Below are 16144 nucleotides of genomic sequence, written 5' to 3'. Positions count from 1 at the left end.
TTATTTGAGCATAATGTTAATTCTGAATGAATCAAGTCAATTTAGAACAGATTTTTGGCAGAAATCATTGTATAACCAACAGCCGTTCGCTCAATATTAATGAAAATAAAGATTGGGAATTACACAAATGCCATCACAGTAAGACAGAAAATATTTTTCTAAAATGTATCTGAAAAAAAAAAAAAAAAACTGCAAAACTGCAAAAATGGACAATATTTAATAAACCTAAGAAACCCTAGCATAAATTAGATTACCAACTGAAACAAGTATAGCAACTGGCAAAAAGCTTTCCTAATTACATTTTTTTTTTTTTTTTACTGATTCCCTGAACCATCCTGAGCTAAATTACTTTATTGAGTAAGGGATTTTATTGGCTGCTTCAAATGATTTCATCAAGATGAAAGCATCTACTAAAACCACAGACACAAATACAGTGCCACAGTGGACCCCTACATGCCTCAGTAAATACTTTAATCTTACATTAGCACTTCAATAAGCAATGATAATTTTCACAGTTTTAATTCAACAAAAACATTGTGTGCTTGTCTTAGGGGACAATATTTGTTTTGCAGAGCGTAGATAGGAGAAAATGTTCTTTGCGCTAAGCTCCATTGCAAAGCAAATGCTTCTACATTGCATTAAGCCTCCAGCTCAGATGCAGAGTTCTCTGCATTTGCTTACAGGAGTTAATTCTTGTAAACAAATCTAAAGAGCCACCCTACACTGTAAAAAAACAAAAAAACAACAACAACAAAATTGTTTTTATTTTTCAGAGAGAATGTGAAGCAAATTAAATAAACCATAAAAGTTGACATACAGTACTGTTTTCAAAAAGCTTTCCTATGTGACCCAAGGTGATAAATTAATATCCTCGGCCAGTGGCATGTGACTGCTGTCTGCTGCTCAATTTGTTGTATGGCCATTAAGCTAAGTGTGTCAACCTTAAACTGATCTGAGAGCTGCTTCAAAGTGACAGCCAGCCCAATGGGGCCTGACTACCAAAATCTAAATCAGCCTGTGTCAGTGGTTCATTGACCCATTTTCCCCAGGGTCTCATTTTCAGTGTGCACCTCTCCATGCTCTCCTGATTGATGTCTTACATTGAAGACTGTTTTTTCATCTTAATCAACTGAGCCGATGACTGCACGATAAAACCACAGGAATCTTGCAGACACAACATCAGTGTTACTTTAAAAGTCTCTTCCTTGAACTACAATGGTGCCAGCTTTCCCCCCTTTCCAAACATAAAATAATTGGAACTATGTCAGTTGTCTTTGTGCTTTGAGTTTCTTTTTAGTCCTCAGAGATTAATTGTATACAAACTGAAAAATAATAAAAAAAATGTTTATGACTTACAGCTTTGGAAAATTAAAAATTCAGTATTAAAAAAAAAATTATATTCCATTCTGAGTTTGATTAGTTTTGATTAATTTTGAGCATAAATATTGGGTACCTCTTTAGCTAGTTTAGAACATGCAACCAGAATAATGGAGAAGACTACTGCCTTGAAAGTTGTCCAGAAGACAATTATCAACACCTTCCACAAGGATGGTAAGCCACAAAAGGTCATTACTGAAAGGGCTGGCTGTTCACAGAGTGCTGTATCAAAATATATTCATAGAAGGTTGACCAGAAAGAAAAAGTGTGGTGGGAAAGGTGCACAAGCAACTGGGATGACCACAGCCTTGGAAAGATTGTCAGGAAAAGCCGATTCAAGAACTTGGGAGTGCTTCACAAGGAGTCGACTGAAGACAAAGTCAGTGCATCAAGAGTCACCACACGCCGACGTTCAGAAAAAAGGGCTACAGCTGTCATATTCATAGAACCAAGCCACTCCTGAACCAGAAAAAAAAAAAAAAATTAAAGCTGCCCGGGCCCTCGCACCCGGGCTCACCGGCAGCAAGTGGCTTTAGTAAAAAGGTGAACGTTGATAAATATGCATTTAAAGTTATAAATATAAGTGGAATATATTAAAGTATATTCCATATATGTGCCAATCTTCCTGTTGCCAGCAGGTGGCATGTGAAGTTTGGGGAAGAACGGACATTTTATGCCTGAGTTACAACAACTTCTCTTGCTTTGGTGAGACTTCAAATTTTGTCATGGCACCATGGACACGCCCTTTAATGAAACCTCAAGATCTTTGCAAATTAACATCGCAAATGGATTTAGATTACACTGACCAAGTTTGGTGTTGTTCTGAATAAATATCTAGGAGGAGTTTGTTAAAGTACAACCTCTGAAAATGGAAAAAACAACAACAATTTTGCAGAGAAAATTCTAAATAACTGACTTCCTGTTGGGATTCGGATTTTGTACCAAGAAACTTTTTCATAGGTATTGGTGTGTTACATGTGTGTACCAATATTTGTACATGTACATGAAACATAGATCGAGGCGCACTCTTTTGAAAGTGTATAGGTGGCGCTATTGAGCCATTTTGCCACACCCGATGGAATACTGGCCTCCAGATGTGTTCAGGCCAGGACTCTTATCACACATGTGAAGTTTGGGGAAGATCGGACATTTTAAGCCTGAGTTATAACATATTTTATTCCCATGTCGAGACATCGAACTTCGCCATGGCGCCATTTTACGCCATGGACATGCCTTTTGATGAAAACTCAAGATCTTCACAACTGAACATCACACAGGCCTTTAGATTAGACTGACCACAAAAAAGTCATTGATGTCATAACAATTCTAGGAGTAGTTTGTCGCAGTGTAAAATATGTCACTTCCTGTTGCCAATAGGTGGCGCTATGGCTATGGCTATAACTGAATATGGGCATGTCAATCTGTTCAGGTTCAGAGTCTTATCTAACTTGTGAAGTTTGGGGCAGATTGAACATTGTATGTCTGAGTTATAGCAACTTCATTTTTCATGGCAAATCATCAAAATTCGCCAGGCCGCCACTTCAACGAATCAAGCCCTTCGAGATCTTCACAATTTACCATCGCAAAGGCCTTTAGATTAGACATACCAAATTTGGTGTTGATCTTTATAAATCTCTAGGAGGAGTTCGTTAAAATACAATGCATGGAAATTACAAAAATGACACAAAATTTGCTTATAATATTAAAAATAACCGACTTCCTGTTGGGTTTAGAATTTTGCTCCAAGAGTCTTTTTTGTAGGTCTTGGTGTGTTACATGTGTGTGCCAGTTTTCTTGCATGTACATGAAACATAGCTGGAAGGCTGTTGATTTTTTTTAGTACAGGCGGTGCTGTCAAGCCATTTTGGCACACCCTCTTCTGAATCCTATATTAGACAAAAATTTTCACCAGGTTTGACAGGAGTGCAAAGTTTCATGACTTTCTGAGCATGTTTAAGCCCTCAAAAATGCGATTCATTTGGAGGAAGAAGAAGAAGAAGAAGAAGAAGAAGCGGAATAAAAATAATAATAATAAACAAAGCAGACACAAGAGGGTCCTCGCACCATCTGTGCTCAGGCCCTAAATAAATGTCAGAAGCATTTCACCTGGGGTAAGGAGAAAAAGAACTGGACTGTTGCTCAGAGGTTTAGAGCACTCTTTTCAAATTAAAGTAAATTTTGCATTTCATTTGGAAATCAAGGTCTGGAGTCTAGAGGATGAATGGAGAGGCACAGAATCCAAAGTCCAGTGTGAAGTTTCTGAAGTCAGTGATGATTTTGGGTGCCATGTCATCTGTTGGTCCATTGTGTTTTATCAAGTCCAAAGTCAATGGCATCTACTAGGAGATTTTGGAGCACTTCATGCTTCTATCTGCTGACAAGCTGTATGGAGATTCTGATTTCATTTTGCAGCAGGACTTTAGCACCTGCTCACAGTGAACCAGTTCCAAGTGGTTTGATGACCATAATATTACTGTGCTTGATTGGCTAGCCAACTCAACTGACTTGAACCTTACAGCGAATCTATGGGGTATTGAAGAGGAAGATAATTAACATCTGACCAAACAATACAGAGGAGATGAAGGAGATTTGATTGCTACAATCAAAGCAAAAAAGGTTTTAAAAAATGCCTCACCACTGCCACAGACTGATCGCCTCCATGCCACGCTGCATTGAAGCAGTAATTCGTGCAAAAGGAGCCCCAACATTTCTGTTTTGTAAATCTTTTTTTTTTTTTTTAGATACTGAATTTTTAATTTAGGAATCCTTTCATTTTCACATTTTTTGAGATGCACACTTTTCACACAAATTAAAGGGGGGGTGAAATGCTCGTTTTCACTCAATATCCTGTTAATCTTGAGTACATATAGAGTAGTACTGCATCCTTCATAACTCCAAAAAGTCTTTAGTTTTATTATATTTATAAGAGAAAGATAGTCTGTACCAATTTTTCCCAGAAAAACACGAGCGCCTGGAGGCGTGACGTGTGGGCGGAGCTAAAGAATCACGAGCGCGAGTAGGCTTTTGCGTTGAGAGCGTTTGGAAGCTGTGACATAACCGATTAGCCGATTGCTAAGTTAACAACACAGAGATATTTGAAGCAGTTTTACTCACCGCCTGCGGTTCCAACACACGATCGTGACTCTTTTTCGTTGGGACTGCATTATCCTTAAGAAATAAACGATATGCAAATCCGGCGTCAAACTGGGCCTTGTTTGTAAAACAAGCATCTTCGAAATGCAGGGAACAAACAAAAACACTTGCACAACTCCATTGATGCTCTGTAAAAATAAACTCCATACACTGGTCCCTTAATGCTGTTTTTTTTTTTGGTAATCTGTGCAGGGTTGTCTTGCCCTGGCAACCAAAAACACACCTCTTTTGTGACAATTCGCTCTCACTCTGATCAGTGAATGTCTCTGCTCTGCTATACGGGAGCGCGCGCTCTTCCGGGAGAAGTGCCCTTAGGACCCATATAAGGAAATTCCACTCCAACTAACGTCACACAGACCCATACTCGAAAAAAACTGTCCGAAACTTGACAAACCGGAAGAGGTATTTTTGGAACAGAAATACTCCTTCAAACGTACAACTTAATTTTTGAATGTTTGCACATGTTTAGCATGGCAATCCAACTCTTTAACAGTGTAAAAAACTCAGTATGCATGAAATAGCATTTCACCCCCCCTTTAACCCTTTAACTGCCCCACCAAGAAAAAAAGCATTTTTTGTTTGCATTTCTTATCTCCTTATGTCATTAGATACCACACTCAATGTATTTTTTTTCCAACACGTCCCATAATTTTTAAAACATTAGCTTAGCTTTTCTACGTTTACCATAAAGTGACAAATCAACCATTTGGTTGAGCACGTTTTTGAAAAATTATTGAAAACATACAAAAGTTTTTTCATGGCACCAAGTAAAATAATTTTGTAAAGTTAGGGCTCTTACAGTGTAATATGTCAAAAAAATATGCTTACCTTGCAAAATTTCACCAAAAACAGTTTACATGGCAGGAGTGATTTCTTTCTCTCTGACATCCATCAAAGAAGAAGTGTTGTGACAAATGCTGTTGATTTTTTTTGGCTTAACATACCTCTACCAGATGGTAGAGATGGCTCAATCAGCTTGAATTAAGTTAGGTACTCCTCTCAATAAAATATAGTGACTCAAAATGTGCTCAACCATTTGGTCGAGCGGCAGTTAAAGGGTTAAATAATTATTACAGGGACATATTATAGATTCATAAAGCACAATACTATGTTATGACCTAAAAAAAAAAAAAAACACTTTTCCCATTCTGCATGATTTTTAAAATAATACATTTTAATATTTGCATCACATAACCAACTTTATTCATATGTCTTTTCTGTTGTAGTACACTTTTTCGGTAGCTATCCTGGTTCAGCATTGTACTTGGAAAAAGCAACCAAATATTATTTTGCAGAAATGTCGTCACAGGTTGTTTTTTTTTCAGTGACCCTGGGTTAGTTTCTAAACACTGTGTTCGCTTAAACGTCCTGACGAGCTGTTTGATTTGCAAAAGTGATCATTTATAAGACAAGCACACATTGTTTATTTCATGTCATGTAAAACCTGGATAGTATCTCCACACTAGAATCACTGCACGATTTTAGGGTTTCCCATCTTCAAAATTCCAGTGTAATCCCTGTTCTTGGTATAAATGTTAGCCTTTCTGTGGAATTCCCATTATCCAAATGTGTTTCACAGAACAGAGAGCAAAAATACAAGAAACAACAACATCAGCAAGACATCAGAGACAAAGACATCAGCACATAGATGGGTAATATGCACAACAGCACACATGGTCGGCCTGTTAGTAAGCTCATGGATGGAGAAGCACACAAGATGGAGCCAATAACATCCATGCAAGAGTAATGATGGAGATCTCCCACTGGGGATCAGTTAGTTTGCAATCAACGCATACGTCAAATGCGACTGATCCGTAGCAACAAATAGAAAAACAGATATACTTTGTGGCAGTTAAAGTCTTTTTATGCCATCTGCATTCAAACAGACATGTCTATGCAGAAAGGCACATAAATAAAGATGAGAACAGGGATGGAGGGGTGGGGGTTGGTCATTCTTTCACACACAACTTTCCTGAGAGATAATGGGGTTGCCTGCACTAGGCAAAAATAATAAATAAAACATGATGGCAAGAAAATATTTTGTTGCCTTTTATTTCCAGTTGTATGGAATGTGAGGATGTTTAATTTGGGCCTAATAGTGCAAAACATAAAAAAAATGAGAACGTTTTTTTTTTTCAACCACCAAAATTCCATGTGGCACAAGATGAGGCGAAACAAGAGGATCAACTTTAATCCTGGAAAATGGAAGGATGTGGACATCAAAGAAAACGGCACCCAAGAGGGTAAAAAAAGAAAAAAATTATTGGAAATAAACCCAAATCCCATGAATGGAATATAAAAGAGTGGATACAGTAGGAAGATGTTTTTTTCCACATGAAAAGGCTCAACCAAAACAGAACAGATAGTATCATGCAAACTATCCAATAAATCTGAAGTGAAGATCAGACTGATGATTTAAATCTTATGAGTATGGTGGTTTGTGTCTAAGTGTACTCGTACCGGATGTCAGAGGAGAAAAAAATTAAAGGTAACAATGCAACTGTCCCTTGGCATATTTCCTGTTACCACTGAATTTGAGAGGACTTGGGGATTAAATTAGATTTACCACAGTTAGGGAGAATTTATCCAAAGCACAACAATTACAGCAAAGTTCTATAAAAATGATGTTTTATCTTAATCATACTAATTAATACATCATAGTCATAAAGTGCAAAAAAAACTAAACAAAAACAAATTATAACCTTGAGGAAACAGAGGCTATGTGTGGAGAAAGGTGAGCACAAAAATAATAAGATATCTGTTCTCTATTAGATGTTTTAACGTAAGGCAAGCCTTCAATGTGAAGAAACAAAGGAACAAACAGAAGGGAGGAGTTGCTTCTGTTGCTGTTAGTCTGCTACACATCAGAAATCTCTATGCTCAAAGCATTATTCTCATTTGATTTGTAAACAACTCAAAATGTATCATATGTCAAAGACGCACACACATGCACACTGCAAGAAATCCATCGTGAACAGGATTGATACATTTTGAAGCATCAGAGTGAACTACATGGAGTTTGATACTAATTTTGGACTTTTGTCATAAAGTTTGTCTCTCTGTTGATTGCTGAGAGGACAAAATTAGTATAAACACACAACCATGTTAGTGATGTTCAGCCCTATGATCAAGTGTAACTCTGAAACAGCCCAAAGCTTCCTGACTCATTTCACAATATCATTTGCACGAGAAGTGATTGAAAGAAATCAGCCCACAGACTTCAATACAACAGAAGTCAATAGAAATGAATTTGGACACATAAATCACATTTCAAAATCTATCAATGTCACTACACAACAGATAGCAAGATAAAGCAAGTGACATTGAGGATAATTATATACTGTTCAAAATTAAGAAAATCTTATTTAGACTAAGGCAGTCTTCTTCTTTATCTTTCATCTGCCACAAACATGTAATTTCTTTTGAATATCATAACTCGTGAGCAAATATTTATATATTGTAATATATGCAATATAGCCCTAATTTAAATTTAATTATTTGACAGACATTTTCTGAGAGCCAGATATTAGTGTAACATTGCCCACAGTTAATGTGTTGGAGTCAAGTGACTTTTTCCTAAAAGTTATTACAAAGAAAAAACGATATTAAAAAGTTATTCCTCAGAGATCGTGAGAAAATATTTAGTAACATTTTTTTTGCAGATGCTGTTTGGTTTAATATTTTATATTCTAATCCAGTAACATGCAGACATTTATTGTGATTTAAGTGTCCAGATACTATTGTACATCAGTCATATACCACTTTATATCACTTTAGACATATGTTTTTATTGCTATTGTTTTTAAGCTTGAAAAATGGCTTTTAGTGACTCTTTTGAAGTTACACTGGGTTCTCAGGGGGTGATGCTTTGAGAGGGAGAACTCAAACAGAAGAGACTGAAAGACCAAGTTTAAGCAAGCACAAACGTAACACATCCATCCTACCTGTGTGTCCCCCATCACACTCCTCCAGATCCTCGTCATCGCTGGAACATTCTGCAGAGGACACAATGTCATCCGTTGTCTGCTGGTTCAGCCAGAGGCGTGTGGAGACAAACCAAAAAGAACAAAGGTTTAAGTAAAGCCAAATCTGCCAATACAAAGAGGATTGTGGGTAAAAACAATAAAAACACATCATTGCAGCAAGCATTATATTTTTTTTTCTCCCTCTTATTTCTTAAGGGCAGCAGACTGGGGACTGAAATGTCAGGTTTGTTTTTCTATTTGGGTTTATTTATGGTGGCTGACTCTTCATATATCTCCTACCCTCTCCAGCTTCTCATTGGCCATCACAGATCATCACCGTCTGTGGACGCTCGCCTACTGCTTGCTCATCAGCACCTTCCTCTATCACACAATTCTGATTTATGAACACACTTATTACGGCCTCCTTGTTCTCTCCCAGCCTGGACACTTTGACAGTGTTGTATTTCACCCCACATGCACGCACAGCCTGATAATCAGAGTGGATCGGCGCCTCAATAAAATAATCCCTGTCACAAAGAAAGGGTTATGAAATAACACCACTGATTGAGTTTGCAGTGCTCTGTGAGAGGACAGGCTTTAACTATTATGGAGTTTGACAGGCAAATGAAACAGAATTCAGCTGGAGCCTGGAAGAGCACCTCCGTACTAGGATAGAGAGGATGCTTTTGGTAAAAAGAACATTTGTACTAATCTGCTCATAGAGTGAGAGAAACTCGCCACCATAATACTGAATATGTTTTGGGATGATTGTCAAGTTCCCTCACTCTAGTGAAGTTCAACCCTGCAATTTCCCCCACTTGAAAGGGTATGCTTGCTCTTGAAGGTTTGGACTGGATTTTACTCAATGACCAGGAATCAATTCTTTCTTTTCTTTCTTTTATTTGAAAGTTGCCATGGCCAAAAGCAGGTAAAAAACCTTAAACACAAATACAAGTAATCAAGAAAATATACAATAAACCCAAGTAACCATATTAAAGCATCAAAACCCAGGATCAAATACTTAAATTTAAACACAAATTAGTCTTGAAAATACATTGAAAGAAAAACCCCATATCTAGAGCACCCAAATAAATTGAAGACACTTTTAAAGCACTACTCAAATAATTCTACCCTTAAACTCTAACAGCTTTAATCTATAAAACCACAATTTCTCACTTCCAGCTTCCTTAAAAATCTTAACACATTTCTTTTAACTACCTTCATAAATGTTAAATGTATAACACTTTAGCTTACAATCCAAACATGATTTCATAACATTTAAACACATTTTTCCTTAAGCATAATTACATGATTTACTTAAATGTTAAAATCCACCACACTTTACAAACAAATGCTCACCGACTCCTTCCTTGTTCAAACAAGCTTTAGTCCTGCAATATCACTTTTCAGGCCCAGTTTCTCCACACATCTTTTCAACCTGCTTTCTATCCTGTGAGTGACTCTGATTCCCTTAAAATCACTAGATCCTTCCCACCTGGTGACTAATTAACTATCTGCGGCTGGGTGCCACACCTAGCACCAAAACCACCCGGGCAGAAAGGGTGTGGTCTGTAGCTCAGCTCAACACCTCCCACTCGATCTTCCCACGGAAACCGCTGGAAAGATCGCACACAGTAAACTAGTAGTCAGAGATGTCCTCCTGGGCTCCCTGCCTGCTCCTCCACTGGCAGTAGGACCACCAACCGCCGGACATCCCGGTGAAGAATTGTGGACTGAAGGTCCCTCCGAATGCTGGAGACATGATGCTTGGATGTAGGATATTTGGATGCTGATGTTACAGGCCTCACCTCCGGAATACAGGAGCTTGCCACAACTCTAATATTCACATCCCGTACAATGTTTCTAGAATCAGGATTTACACTGATGACTCTTCCAAGCTTAAAGTGGCCCCTCAATGCATTCTGATCACAGAGCCAGACAATATCTCCAATTGCGACATTCCTCTGTGCAGTGTGCCACTTGCTCCTCACGAAAAGATTAGGACCAGCAAGTTGGCTCCAGAATCTCCAGAATTTGTTGACCTGATGCTGCATTTCCTGAAGTCTCTTATAGGGATAGCTTGCAAAGTCAAATGTTTTCCAGTCACCACTTGATGATGCTCGTCCCAGCAGAAGTGTATTTGGCGTGACGTACTGCACTGTATCTTCAAGGCTCTGCACCCTGGCATCAATGGGCCGCTCATTTGCCAGATTAGCGGCAAGCTGAAGAGTCGTCTGAAGCTCGCTGAAACAGAGCCCTGACTCTCTTCCCAGACTCTGGAACGCCTTCTTCACAATCCGAACAGCTGCTTCCGCAGAGCCATTCCGATGAGGTGAATCAGCTGGCAGAATTTTCCATTGCCAGTCAGTTCCATTTTGAGCTGAAGTATCCTCCACAGCAGACCTATCCAGGCTGTCCAGGAACTGATACAACTCCTTCAGAACAGACTTGGCACCAACAAAATTAGTCCCTGGATCAGACCATATCGTCTTAGGGTGGCCTCTAATTGCGGTGAACCTCTGATAAGCCATCAGGAAGCTTTCAGTTGACATTGTGTTGGTGAGCTCCGTATGTATTGCTCTGCTGACCATACAGCGAAATACAACTCCCCAGACTTTTTTTTACTCTTTTCCTAACATCATCTTTGACCTGATAGGGTCCAAACAGGTCAACGGCTGTGAACTCAAATGGAGATGCTGGCCTGGTTCTCTCTTGAGGCAGATCACCCATAACTTGCTGACATCTTCTCACTCTGGCTTTCTTGCAGACCACACAATTTTCAATGACTTTTCGAGCAATTATTCGTCCCTTGATGACCCATGCTCTCTTTCTCACCTTCAATAGAGTGGCAGCCACACCCTCGTGACCCTTGCTATGAGCTTCCTGAACAAGCAATGTTGAGACCCAGGCGCTGCAAGGTAAAAGAGGGACACTAACTTGGTCTTCATTAAAGGCTTGGACTCGACCACCACAAACCAGTAACCCAGTTTCTTCCTCTTTGAAGACTACCAGCCGGTCTATTGTGGTTGCTGGAAAGGTCACCCCCTCTTGTGTGGCAAGAAACAGATCCCTTAAAGCATCTTGGCGCTCTATCGTAGTGATGACCCTGGCTGATGAGACTGCCTCCCACTTTGGAGCTCCCAGGATCTTACTTTTAGCTGCAAAGCATTTTGCTGCCCTCCAGACCCAGGCAATGGTCTTAACCAGACGAGTCAGGTTGCTGAACCGTCCTTCATCCACCAGGTTTCGGACAGCAGCCCCAGCAGGTGGCCTTCGATGCTCCAGGTTTAGTGCCTCTTTCACCTTAGCTCTTGTGAGAGCCGCAGCAAATGATTTCTTCTGCATCCTTCCAACACTCTCTCTGGCAGTTACAGATACATCCTTTGCAGACTTAATCGGCCACTCCTCAACCGGTAGACTCAGGAACTTTGGTCCTTGCTGCCATGGTGAATTTTCAGCCAACTCCTTTGGGCCAGACCCACGAGTAATGATGTCAGCGATGTTCAGGGATCCAGGAATCCACCACCAATCCTGAAGTTGTGTGCTGGTTTGGATTTCTCCAATCCTGTTGCCAAAAAAGGTCTGAAAGCCATAGCTCTCACGTTGAATTGAACAAAGTACAGTTTGACTATCAACAAAGTGGTACCATTGCTTAACTTGAATTCGGCTATGTTGCTCAAAGTACCTCTTTAACCTGGCGGCGAATACTGCTCCACATAGCTCTGCCTTGACTGCTTCCCCCTTGTGGTCTAGGGGGGCCAGTTTAGCTTTAGACTCCACCAGCCTCACTGTTGGACCTTGATCACAGTCCCACCGCAGATACAGGACGGCACCATAGGCATGATCGCTCCCATCAGAAAAGGTAATTGCATCAGGCTCAGCTGTCACACTCACTGGTGTCAAGGCTCTAGGGAACTTGACTTTGCTCAGCTCAACGTATTCTTCAAAAAGGCTGATGGCATCTTCTCTGAGATTTTCTGATAGCGCAAGGTCCCAAGTGTCCCTGACAGTGCTGCATTTGTGTTTGGCCTCTTGAAATGCTCTCCGAACCAAAATGGCTCCTTTCTGCTTTACAGGCGTCGTCAGACCAACTGGGTCATACAGCCCAGAAACTTGGCTAAGCAACTCTCGTCGTGTCAGTGGGTCTGGCGTCTGAGATCTCACCTCTTCCTTTTGAAGGTCTTGGCCAACTCTCATCTTTCTCTTCCTCTTTGAAAAGTTTACACCAACCATAACATGAAGCTTGTCATCCTCCAGTGTGTAGCCGAGGCCAAGAGCTTTGTTGTCCTCCTCCTTGAGCTGATTTGGCAGGATTACAGTCTTTGGAGTAGCCTTCTGTTCCTGTTTTCCGAGAGAATCCCTCCTACTTTCACCAGAAAAGACCCACGGCTTCAACTTGAACCCTCCTGCTCCCAGGATCTGTTCCACATTTTCTGTGATCACTTTGAGCTGGTCCAAGTTGTTATGGGAGGTCAAGATATCGTCAACATAGCTGTCCTCCTCTAGCACCCGACGTTCTTCCTCAAGATGGCTAAACTGGGGGAGATTCGCGGTCTCTCTCATGGCGAGTTGAGCAATACAACCTGCTGGCTTGTCACCAATGTTTACTCTTGTGACTGCATATATGCCAAGCTCCTCCTCTTCAGAGTCACGCCACAGAAACCTATGCAACTGCACCTCCCGATCTTCAAGCCACACTGAATTGTACATTTTCCTTATGTCTCCCAAAGCTGCAAACTCTCCCCTCCGGAACCTGAGAAGCACAGCACGAATGGAATTTAAGACGTCGGGGCCCTTTAACAGGAGGTAATTTAGGCTCACACCTCTACACTTCTGACTACTGTTCCAGACCAGTCTCACCGGAGTTGTGACGGAGTGTGGGTTGGGTGCGATGAGGTGGCTAATGTACCACACTGGGCCAGTCCATGTCTGAAGGACATCTTTAGGCAACTTCATTGCCGCCCCACGCTCGACCATCTCGTGAACTTGAGCAGCATAGGCAGCCTTCCACTCCGGCTCCCTGGTCAGCTGCCTCTCCGTCCTGAGGAAAGTTGCCTCAACTGCACACCTATTACTTGGTAATGTGGCTGGATCTTCTACCCAGGGGTACCTGGCGTGCCAGTGAGGAGTCTCACTGTGCTCATCAGCAACTACATATGTTAGCCCATTCTTTACCACCTCCAGCTCCCTTTCTTCTGCGAGGGTCATTTCTTTGCCGCCTGGCTGGCAGTTTCCACAGCGACAACCCCCACATTTTGGGATGCAGCCAGCACCGATGCTATCCCATTTCCACCACTCGAGGAAGCTAGACGTAGTAGTCCCACAACTGAATCCCTGAAGTTGCTGGCTTTGTTGACGATTAATGGGAATCACGCAGGTGTGTTCTTCATATTTTACCGCAGCAGTTCTCATAGACCTTGCGAAATGCGTTCTCGATGTGTGGGCTGAAACAGTTACCGCCTCGAACAACTCAGGATGGGTTCCAGCAACGGTCTTTCCCATTGGTCCGTCCCACAACACAAGGTCCCCCACAGTGCGGACTTTCTGCGGAGCCAGCTGTCCTTCCTTGTGACTTACAAGGAGGTGGATCTCCCTTGGCCTTGCCAGGTCACTGAGTGGAATGTCTGGGAAGAACTCTTGTAGTTTTTTAGCAGACACATGTCTTTGAATGTCTGCAATGCTGTCTAGGCCATAGCAAACCAGCTGGTGGGATCTGAGAGTGCCTCTTAAGGTGTTGACCCGAATTTTCAGGAGGTACCGCTTTGTCTTGACAAAGGCTTTCATGCCTCCTACACCATGGACTACAAGCGTGATGTCTTCACTTCTGAGATTGAGCCGACCTGCTGCCTCATGGGTGATATAATTTGTATCGGAAGCTAGGTCGATAAGGGTTCCAATTTTCTGCCCAGCATTTGCTGTTACCTCCAACAGCATCATGATGACAGGCCACTCCGCTAGGCCCCTCTCTACCAGAAGACTTGAATGACTCTTTGCAAGATGGGAGGTGCTCGCTGCCGTGTTACAGAATGCATCCCGACACTGTTTGGCTAATTCAGGTGAGAGTTTTCTGAAGAATTCCTCCTGGGTCTCGGTGTAATTCCTCCAGCTCTCACCTCCCACTGTGGTTTTTCTCCTCCTCTGAGCTGTACTGTCTCTGGATACCTCAGCACTGGGACACAGATAATAGTGATGGTCTGCAACTCTCTGCTCTCTACAATCAGGACTTTTGCACAGAAACAAAGTTTTGCAGTGATTACCCTCGTCATGGACCTCCAGACATTTCCAGCAGGCTCCCAGCTTCCGCACCGCATCCTTCTTCTCTGTGAGCTTGAGCACACGAAACCTTTTGCAGAAGTACAGTTTCTTCTTATGCTTGATGTCCCCACAGATTACACATCCTGAGAGGTTGCTACTTGACTGGATTGATGCTCTGGTCCTAGCCTGCCTTTGTTCAGGCCGGTTTTCTTTCCTCAGTGGCTCTTCATCCCTCAATTGATCCAGCTGTTCGTAGATGCTCTCTTGACTCTTGAGAAAGGCCAGAAGATAGTCGAAGCGCTTCTCTGGGTCAGTACTGCTTCTCTCAGCTGCATAAAGAAGCCACTCTTTCTTCAGTGCATCTGGAAGCTTACTTTCAATCGACTTTGTCACCAGAGGATTCTTTAAAGCACCAGTGTCACCCAGGTCACTCAGGTCTTCAAGGGCCTTCTCCACGGCTTGGATGAGCTCAACAATTTTCTTGGGCTGGTGACATTTTGCAGCTGGAAGTCTCTGGAGCTCCTCTACTATTTCAATAGCAATCGCAGTTTGGCTTCCAAATCGATTCTCTAGGACACGAAGAATGTCATCTGCTGTGTTATAGGTCATCAATCGAAGATCTCTCATTAATTTCTCATCCAAGCTGTCAAGAAGCTGAAACTTTTTGACTTCTTTTGACCCAGTGGGTTCTCCTTGCCTCTGGAGGGCCTCCCAGTCCCTTTTCCAGCGATGAAAGTCTCGCCTGATGCCAGTAAACTTGGGGAGGGAAGTAGGCTTCAGTCTAATGGCTGCTGTTGGATAGCTGATAGAAGCTGCACTCACAACTCTTTCGGCGTCTTCTTTAGCTTTTACTTGAATGAACTCAGCTTTTCTTGACATTAACTTGGGGATGATCTGCTCAAGACCTCTGACCCGCAGCTGGAAACCTTGTCGTTCAGCGGCAGGAGCCCAACACTTCCACTGTGCGTGCAGCTCTTTTGCCCTCTTAACCAGTTTTTCCATGTAATCAAACATGAAGTCATAAACCTCTTTATTTCCACCAGGTCCAAAGGATACCACCCTCTCTACTTCCTCCTCCGCAGCCTTCACTGCCATTGTCAGTTCCTCTTCTCCAAAGTTGGTCCAGAGTGTCTTTTGGATAAGCTCTTTGAGCTCATTCAACCTCATCTCGCACTCACTTGCGGTTTTCCCAATGTCGGCCTTTTGCTGCTCATTCAACCTGGGAACTCCTTCGGAATCTGGATCCAGCTCGGCTTCTACAAGGTACTGGGCCCCTACATCATCATTGGCTTCCATGACCTTGTTGGCCTCAATTATGAGCTTTTTGAAACTGTCCCTGAGCTCCTCTTCAGGTGTGATGGCATACATTCGGACTACGTTGTTAGCCAGCCGTG

General features: G+C 41.8%; 1 protein-coding gene across 12 annotated transcripts in view; it reads right to left on the bottom strand.

The window, feature by feature from the left end:
* LOC113098628 (neurexin-3b-beta) overlaps positions 1-16144 on the bottom strand; it is a 257272-nt gene that overhangs the window by 5094 nt on the left and 236034 nt on the right. For 8 of the 12 annotated variants that reach the window (XR_003289112.1, XM_026263652.1, XM_026263658.1 and 5 more), the window contains one exon: positions 8475-8556. Coding sequence is in view for 10 of the 12 variants with exons in the window: in XM_026263652.1 (XP_026119437.1) it covers positions 8475-8556 (82 nt within the window). In the remaining 2 variants the exon portion in view is untranslated. The remainder of the gene's footprint in view (positions 1-8474; positions 8557-16144) is intronic. The other 4 variants (XR_003289113.1, XM_026263653.1, XM_026263655.1 and 1 more) reach the window with 1 other exon arrangement.

This window comes from Carassius auratus, unplaced genomic scaffold (assembly GCF_003368295.1).
Source record: "Carassius auratus strain Wakin unplaced genomic scaffold, ASM336829v1 scaf_tig00216591, whole genome shotgun sequence".
Taxonomy (NCBI): Eukaryota; Metazoa; Chordata; class Actinopteri; order Cypriniformes; family Cyprinidae; genus Carassius; species Carassius auratus.
Note: the sequence above shows the minus strand (reverse complement) of the source record. Positions and strands in the feature narration are given on the sequence as shown.